This window comes from Polyodon spathula, chromosome 4 (genome assembly GCF_017654505.1).
Source record: "Polyodon spathula isolate WHYD16114869_AA chromosome 4, ASM1765450v1, whole genome shotgun sequence".
NCBI lineage: Eukaryota > Metazoa > Chordata > Actinopteri > Acipenseriformes > Polyodontidae > Polyodon > Polyodon spathula.
In genome coordinates this window covers 97265868-97274989 of record NC_054537.1, presented here as the reverse complement: position 1 = coordinate 97274989, position 9122 = coordinate 97265868, and the positions used below count along the sequence as shown (strand labels likewise).

The following is a 9122-nucleotide window of genomic DNA, read 5'->3' as shown; positions in this document are numbered from 1 at the left end:
ATCTGAGGAAATTGTGACTCACTGAACCAGATGGTTAGATCACAGATTAAATATCCAGCCGGTCTATAATAAATAGTTGATTCAGATTGCTTAAATAGAAAAAAAATACTTGATGACCAAATTACACATCTGCACATGGAAACTTTGGTTAGTCAACCCTAAACTAAAAAAAAAAAAAAAAAAAAAAAAAAAAGTAATTTTGAAGCTTACTCCATCTGAAATCATACATTACACTTTGTGCGGTCATTGTGGTGAAGCACTATGAACTTTACACAGTGATACAGTGTCAGTGATACACAGTATCTGAAACGTTTACTGTGAACCTCAACATTGATGTAAAAAAAAAAAGAAAAATCAACTGTGAGATTCTAACCTTTTCTCTTCCATTTCTAGACCGATATGACCACAGATATGATCTCGCAGTGAACGGAATTCAGATTCTGATTTGAAAATGTAGTGGAAGGCTTCTAGAAAGGCTAGGGCACAGGAGAGCTATGAAGCCCCCGTTATAATGGGTGCATACAGCTGGGTGGTGCGGAGCGGACAGTTGTGCAGTGAAAGTCATTCTCTACGCTAGTGGCCTGTCAAGCATGGAGGAGTCTCATCTACTCACTGTACAGGAAGTAGTTTTCATGGTGATGTCTGATCTACTCACTGTACAGGAAGTAGTTTGCATGGTGATGTCTGATCTACTCACTGTACAGGAAGTAGTTTTCATGGTGATGTCTCACTGTACAGGAAGTAGTTTTCATGGTGATGTCAGATCTACTCACTGTACAGGAAGTAGTTTTCATGGTGATGTCTCACTGTACAGAAAGTAGTTTTCATGGTGATGTCTGATCTACTCACTGTACAGGAAGTCGTTTTCATGGTGATGTCTCATCTACTCACTGTACAGGAAGTAGTTTTCATGGTGATGTCTCACTGTACAGGAAGTAGTTATCATGGTGATGTCTCACTGTACAGGAAGTCGTTTTCATGGTGATGTCTGATCTACTCACTGTACAGGAAGTAGTTTTCATGGTGATGTCTCACTGTACAGGAAGTAGTTTTCATGGAGGTGTCTCACTGTACAGGAAGTAGTTTTCATGGTGATGTCAGATCTACTCACTGTACAGGAAGTAGTTTTCATGGAGGTGTCTCACTGTACAGGAAGTAGTTTTCATGGTGATGTCAGATCTACTCACTGTACAGGAAGTCGTTTTCATGGTGATGTCTGATCTACTCACTGTACAGGAAGTAGTTTTCATGGTGATTTCTGATCTACTCACTGTACAGGAAGTAGTTATCATGGTGATGTCTCACTGTACAGGAAGTCGTTTTCATGGTGATGTTTGATCTACTCACTGTACAGGAAGTAGTTTTCATGGTGATGTCTCACTGTACAGGAAGTAGTTTTCATGGAGATGTCTCACTGTACAGGAAGTAGTTTTCATGGTGATGTCTCTACTGTACAGGAAGTAGTTTTCATGGTGATGTCTCACTGTACAGGAAGTAGTTTTCATGGTGATGTCTGATCTACTGTACAGGAAGTAGTTTTCATGGTGATGTCAGATCTACTCACTGTACAGGAAGTCGTTTTCATGGTGATGTCTGATCTACTCACTGTACAGGAAGTAGTTTTCATGGTGATTTCCGATCTACTCACTGTACAGGAAGTAGTTATCATGGTGATGTCTCACTGTACAGGAAGTAGTTTTCACGGTGATGTCTCACTGTACAGGAAGTAGTTTTCATGGTGATGTCTGATCTACTCACTGTACAGGAAGTAGTTTTCATGGAGGTGTCTCACTGTACAGGAAGTAGTTTTCATGGTGATGTCTGATCTACTCACTGTACAGGAAGTAGTTTTCATGGTGATGTCTGATCTACTCACTGTACAGGAGGTAGTTTTCATGGTGATGTCTCACTGTACAGGAAGTCGTTTTCATGGTGATGTCTGATCTACTCACTGTACAGGAAGTAGTTTTCATGGTTATGTCTCACTGTACAGGAAGTAGTTTTCATGGTGATGTCTCACTGTACAGGAAGTAGTTTTCATGGTGATGTCTCACTGTACAGGAAGTAGTTTTCATGGAGGTGTCTGATCTACTGTACAGGAAGTAGTTTTCATGGTGATTTCTGATCTACTCACTGTACAGGAAGTGGTTTTTGCAGTGGGTAACATACTAACCTGGAAGTGGAGGATGATGGTCCATATCAGCCCCAGGGTCAGTTTTGGGTTTCCGTCTGCAATGTCATCGTTTCGGATATTCACTAGTTTAACCTAAAAAAACAAAACAAATAGAGATTGTTGATGCTTTAAATTCAAAGTAGTTCAAAGTAATACTACGCATGGCAATACAGCACACAGTTAATCATGCAGAATCCTCTTCACTGGGGTCCTGTCACTAGACATTGCAATACAGCACACAGTTAATCATGCAGAATCCTTTTCACTGGCGTCCTGTCACTAGACATTGCAATACAGCACACAGTTAATCATGCAGAATCCTTTTCACTGGGGTCCTTTCACTAGACATTGCAATACAGCACACAGTTAATCATGCAGAATCCTCTTCACTGGGGTCCTGTCACTAGACATTGCAATACAGCACACAGTTAATCATGCAGAATCCTTTTCACTGGGGTCCTTTCACTAGACATTGCAATACAGCACACAGTTAATCATGCAGAATCCTTTTCACTGGCGTCCTGTCACTAGACATTGCAATACAGCACACAGTTAATCATGCAGAATCCTTTTCACTGGGGTCCTTTCACTAGACATTGCAATACAGCTGTAACAGGGAGAGATCTGTGCTGACTCTGCTGGCGTGTTCACGGGCTGCAGGAAGAGGGCGGCAGTCGCCCAACAACCGCCTGTGAGTCATGGCAGTGACACGGGGAGGTGGGAAAGTGTGAGTGTGGACTTTCCCCCTCTCTGAATGGCCGAGAGGCGGGTCTTGGGTGATTGTCGGTCCTATAAAATAACGCTCTGTTGTTTCCTCAGGTCTGCCCACTTAGACGCGCTAAGGGTGCGGACACTTTGATTCGGGACCGGGAATCAGCGAGACAGAGAGAGAGAGCGGGGAACCCTTGGGCAGACCCCGGCGTATTGTGAAAGAGCAGGCGAGATAGCCGAGAGAGCAGGACGGTGATCCGGGTCGTGCGGGTAGCGGCGACCGGGATAACGCTGCCGAGTGCAGCACCTTTTATTTGTAGTTTTATTACTGTTTTATTTTCCCTTGTTCTTTTCGCCTTCTGTTTTCATTATTATTTCTTTGAGCACCTGCGAGTGCATTTGCAGGTCGTGTACCAGCTGTGGTATTTCCGTGGTGCTGTCTATCATCGTTGATAGGCAGCCCACGGTCAACAGTGCCCTCTACCGGAGAGAAAAATACAAGGAAAAAAAAAAGAGCCGGCCTAAAATAAAACTGGGCACCTGTGTGGTGTTTCACAAATACACCTGTCTGTCTCCTTGTCAGTGAATTACCCACACCCCTTCCACAACAGCACACAGTTAAACATGCAGAATCCTTTTCACTGGGGTCCTGTCACTAGACATTGCAATACAGCACACAGTTAATCATGCAGAATCCTCTTCACTGGGGTCCTGTCACTAGACATTGCAATACAGCACACAGTTAATCATGCAGAATCCTTTTCACTGGGGTCCTGTCACTAGACATTGCAATACAGCACACAGTTAATCATGCAGAATCCTTTTCACTGGGGTCCTGTCACTAGACATTGCAATACAGCACACAGTTAATCATGCAGAATCCTCTTCACTGGGGTCCTGTCACTAGACATTGCAATACAGCACACAGTTAATCATGCAGAATCCTTTTCACTGGGGTCCTTTCACTAGACATTGCAATACAGCACACAGTTAATCATGCAGAATCCTTTTCACTGGGGTCCTGTCACTAGACATTGCAATACAGCACACAGTTAATCATGCAGAATCCTTTTCACTGGGGTCCTGTCACTAGACATTGCAATACAGCACACAGTTAATCATGCAGAATCCTCTTCACTGGGGTCCTGTCACTAGACATTGCAATACAGCACACAGTTAATCATGCAGAATCCTTTTCACTGGGGTCCTGTCACTAGACATTGCAATACAGCACACAGTTAATCATGCAGAATCCTTTTCACTGGGGTCCTGTCACTAGACATTGCAATACAGCACACTGGAAGTATTCATCTTGTTGGATAATCAGGAGTTCCTGAAATCTCTGATGTCAGTCTTACCTGGCGGTGTTTGAGGAAGTCCAGTGCCATCTGTACATTCTGCAGCTTGTGGAAACGCATGCGCCCTTTCTCCCGGGGCTGTGGAGAGACAGAAAGCAGGGAGTTGGAGAAGGGTAGGGGTGCTGCCCTCTCCTCACTGGCAGCCCTTATTTGTGGGCACGAATGGGCACAAGGAAAAGGGTGGAGTGCCACTCAGAAAGATGAACAGATAAAACCAGCAGGATGATCAAATTTAGTTGTATTTATGGCAAATACAATATTCCCCCTAGTCCCCAATTACAGCTTGAATAACCCAGGTGTGCAGTTCTAGTCTGGATACTGGCAGGGATGAACCATTTTGTGAAGGCACTAGCTGGAATTCTAAGTGTCACTGCATGGTTCTGTCTGGTGTTGGAGTAGCTAGAAGCTTCCCCTGTAGCCACTTGCACCTTCAGATCTAAATCATACGAAGTCCAGGTGCTGATGACACCCCACCCCACTGGACTTCAAATCTTTCCATATTTTACAGTGATGTAAGTCTTTTCCCCTGATCCAAAGATCAGATAGCGGCAGTCTCACACTATATGAACATACACCGAGCCTACGGCCCAGCCAGTCAGGTGTCAGCTGAAGGGTTAGTAAAGCTCATATTGGCTGGGTTTGCATTGTGTCACAAGCAAGGCTCCCTATTGGAGAACATTTCTTTCTTTATATTTTTATGGGACCAAAATATTTACCAAAATAAATGAATTACTGCAACACGCACATAATTTTGTACATTCAGTTCTCTACAGCTCTACTACATCCCACTAATACTCTTAAAGGTTCATTAGTGCAGACCCACTCACCAACTTCAAGTTCCTCATAACGTCTCGCTCCCTCGGCTACCCCCAGCAAGAGCAGTGCAAGAAAAGAGGCAAAGACGATAGGGCAAAGGTCAAGGCAGAGGTCAGGAAGCAGGAGGCATAAAAGGAAAACCAGGAATCAAACAGGGCACACAGTTCACAGAAAGAAGCAAAGTGAGGTTTCTGTGGATCAGGAATCAAAGCAGTCTTAGGAGGACAATGATCTACAACCGCACCAGAGAACAGACAAGGGATAATAATATGAAAGAGTAAAATCCGAAAGCGGTTTTTAATCATACAGCTAAGCTTTCCCCACTTTAACCCCCACTTCGTAATGGAGCTCCACTATCTATCAGAAACACCAGCCAGGGTGCAGGAGGGACTGGAATGACAGCAAGTTGCTCCACAGCCTCACAGGCCAGCCCAACGGGACTGAGCAGCACCAATCAGAGGTCACCCTCACAGGCCAGCCCAACGGGACTGAGCAGCACCAATCAGAGGCCACCCTCACAGGCCAGCCCAACGGGACTGAGCAGCACCAATCAGAGGCCACCCTCACAGGCCAGCCCAACGGGACTGAGCAGCACCAATCAGAGGCCACCCTCACAGGCCAGCCCAACGGGACTGAGCAGCACCAATCAGAGGCCACCCTCACAGGCCAGCCCAACGGGACTGAGCAGCACCAATCAGAGGCCACCCTCACAGGCCAGCCCAATGGGACTGAGCAGCACCAATCAGAGGCCACCCTCACAGGCCAGCCCAATGGGACTGAGCAGCACCAATCAGAGGCCACCCTCACAGGCCAGCCCAGCATAAATGAGAAGCACTGTGCAAGGGCTACCTGGCTGTGCTTCAACTCTCAAAGAAGCACACTCTGTTCAAGGGTAAAATGGTGTTCCCTGCTTTGACCATCTCTCTCTCTCATCTCTCTCATTTAGTGAGCAGGGACTCCAATAACTGAAACCTGCAAAACCGCATAGTTTCTACTGGAAGAAGACTGCACCCTCCATGGAATTCCCTTCTGCTACTCTGGAAATGCTGAACAAATTCCAATCGTTAGTGAACCGCAAGGAATTACTGGAACACTTTAGTGTAGGATCTGTTTCCGAGGAGGAGGAGGGAAGGGGGTAGAGGAGTGGGTTGCAAAATGTAAAGTATACAGTGTCCTTACAGAGCAGTCTTACATAAAAGTATCAAATACCCCTTGAGCAGCCGCGAAAATGGGGGTGACAGGGGGTGACTGCAGTGAGTCACGGGGGAGGTGCAGAAGCTGAGAGTTTTTAAAACCCCACCAGGACTCACCAGGCTCTCCCCTGAGAGGACCTCCAGCAGCGAGATCAGGTTGTGTCCATCTCTGAGGTCTTCATACAGGTCACTGATGTGGCGCTGGGCCTAGGAGAGGGGCACACACAGATAAGTGTTACCAGTAAGTACACATAATAACTAGGGATGATCTTACTCATGATCAGAAATAATTTAGCCTTAATTATAATAGAGTAAGTTTGGATCCACATGAAATCTGGTAAACAGATGTCACAGTAAACTGTAACTCTCAGCCTCAGCTGGTTCTGAGTTTAGGCGACAACCAGGAACCTGAAAACACCAGATTCAAGTGGATGACTGCTAAACGTTTTGCTGTTCTATAGCCTGCAGCCTGAAAAAGTTTTTTTTTAGTTATTGTTTTGAAAAACACCAAATTCCTCAAATCTCCCTTGAGCAAAAATATCTTCCCAGTTACAGAAATGATACAAATGGAATCCAGAACCCTTACACCTGCTCATGGAATGAACTGGTGCGGGACCCTTCAACCTGCACATGGAATGAACTGGTGCAGGACCCTTCCATCTGCACATGGAATGGAATGAACTGGTGCAGGACCCTTCCTCCTGCACATGGAATAAACTGGTGCAGGACCCTTCCACCTGCACATGGAATGAACTGGTGCAGGACCCTTCCTACCCATAGAATGAACTGGTGCAGGACCCTTCCATCCGCACATGGAATGAACTGGTGCAGGACCCTTCCATCCGCACATGGAATGAACTGGTGCAGGACCCTTCCTCCTGCACATGGAATGAACTGGTGCAGGACCCTTCCTACCCATAGAATGAACTGGTGCAGGACCCTTCCTACCCATAGAATGAACTGGTGCAGGACCCTTCCATCTGCACATGGAATGAACTGGTGAAGGACCCTTCTTCCTGCTCATGGAATGCCAGATAGTTGTAATGCTGTACTATGTAAGTTTCTATCGATGTTTTCTTTACCCTGGACAGCCTGTTTTTTAGGTCAGCAAGGTGGAATACCAGTTTAATCAACTCCTTCAGATTAGAGAGCTACAAACTGTTCTGAGGTGACTGTTCTGAGATCTATTTACTGAACCAAAGTATGCAAAGCACACTCGCATTTCCAAAACACAAATACATGTGCAATGCGAGCTGACATTTGAGATTCTACACATGATCAAATAATCAAAGTTTGTGTAAAATCTTCACTGAACAGTACACAGGGTGATAAGAAGGTAAGGTTACCACATCAATGCACCACATCTCATGTGGTAAACTTGCCTTCTAAATCACCCTGTATGTTAGAAACCATGGCTAGTTCTGCATAACGTGTTATTCCTAGTTTCCTCTGATGATGAAGAATCTTGCTGAGTCCAAGTTCTAAATTTAATGTCTCCTCAACAATCTCAGACTTCAGAATGGTTAGTGAATAAAAAACAAAAAGCAAATCCACAAAATATTAACTAAATGTTAACTAAAAAAAGACTGAACATGCAAAATAATAACCAAAAAGTACATTTCTGCTTGCACATACTGAAAGAAAGAACAACTATTTTCTTTTGATCCATTTTACTTCACTTCATAGGACCTCAGTTTTATTTTTACTTTGTAAAAACCCAACAGCTGTTTGATGGAATATGTGTAGTCCAGTAGCATAGCCCTTTGAGTCACTCCATCATTATGTGTGAGCTTGTACAACAACGGAAATACAGAACACAGCACATACTGCAGAAATTAATGAATTGGTTTGAACTTGTTTAGTTCTGGGGTTTTTTCCCCTTCTATAGGATCTCTGATGGTCTTGTAGAAAATGAGAACCGCTGTCCCCATGCTGTTGAAATCACAAGAAATCAACAGCTTTCTATCTGGTGTCTGGTTCTGCATGCTCCAGTTCAAACCTGCAGGACTGTCTTCTGTTGCAGATCTTGTGAACGGCACAGGATTGAACAGGTCGAGGCTGGATGGGAATCTACAGCCCCAAGAAGAGAAGTGGACTCTGAGAAGCTCTGTGATGGGACATGGTTCGGCACAGTTCTTTCATTCAGCATTGTTCAAAATTAAAACAACTGGTCTACATGCAGCAAAGAATGTGGAGCACATGGCACTCCTTTCAACTGTTCATCTCGGGTATATTCATGGACAGCACATACCTGAGCTCTCCAGTGCTGAAGGGAAAAGAGAGAGAGAGAGAGAGAGAGAGAGAGAGAGAGAGAGAGAGAGAGAGAGAGAGAGAGAGAGAAGAGGAAAAGGTTTAATCGCCAAAGGGTACATGAAAAAAGAAAGAAAATGGTAAAATTAAACTTAAATGAAAATGAGGGAAAGGATAAAGGGTTTATGACAGAGGAGAGAAAATAAAGACAAAACATAGTTTAAAATCAGCAGATGAGAAAGCAAATATTTTCTACTGCAGTCCAGTCTAAACTTGAGAAACCAGCGGCACAAAATCATTCATGTAGTTTAACTGGATTAGCGGTTGATGCCGGAGGGTTCACAGGTTTGTATTATAACAGTTTTGAAGGAATGTATCTAGATGAAGTTTGGGGGGTTTCAAAACGCTACCCAGGGTACACTGCAGGGAATCACATACTGTACAGCTAAACAACCAGCAGCTCGTCCAATTTGGAATGTTTTATTGAGTCGAAAGGTATTGGCTAACAATACGGCCTTCTACAGTAGACGTTCTGCCAGTTGTGCTCAAAGTCTTTGCAGTGGATGTGATATTTGTGAAATAATTTGAGCATGTGAGAATGTGTGTGTGTGTGTGTATGTG

General features: G+C 44.4%; 1 protein-coding gene across 7 annotated transcripts in view; it reads right to left on the bottom strand.

Moving 5' to 3' along the window:
- LOC121315196 (plectin-like) overlaps positions 1-9122 on the bottom strand; it is a 125086-nt gene that overhangs the window by 49603 nt on the left and 66361 nt on the right. For 3 of the 7 annotated variants that reach the window (XM_041249259.1, XM_041249254.1, XM_041249255.1), the window contains exons 3-7: positions 8503-8517; positions 6369-6458; positions 5070-5105; positions 4243-4320; positions 2174-2266 (exon numbers count right to left, since the gene is read on the bottom strand). In XM_041249259.1, coding sequence (XP_041105193.1) covers positions 2174-2266; positions 4243-4320; positions 5070-5105; positions 6369-6458; positions 8503-8517 — 312 coding nt within the window. The remainder of the gene's footprint in view (positions 1-2173; positions 2267-4242; positions 4321-5069; positions 5106-6368; positions 6459-8502; positions 8518-9122) is intronic. The other 4 variants (XM_041249260.1, XM_041249256.1, XM_041249257.1 and 1 more) reach the window with 3 other exon arrangements.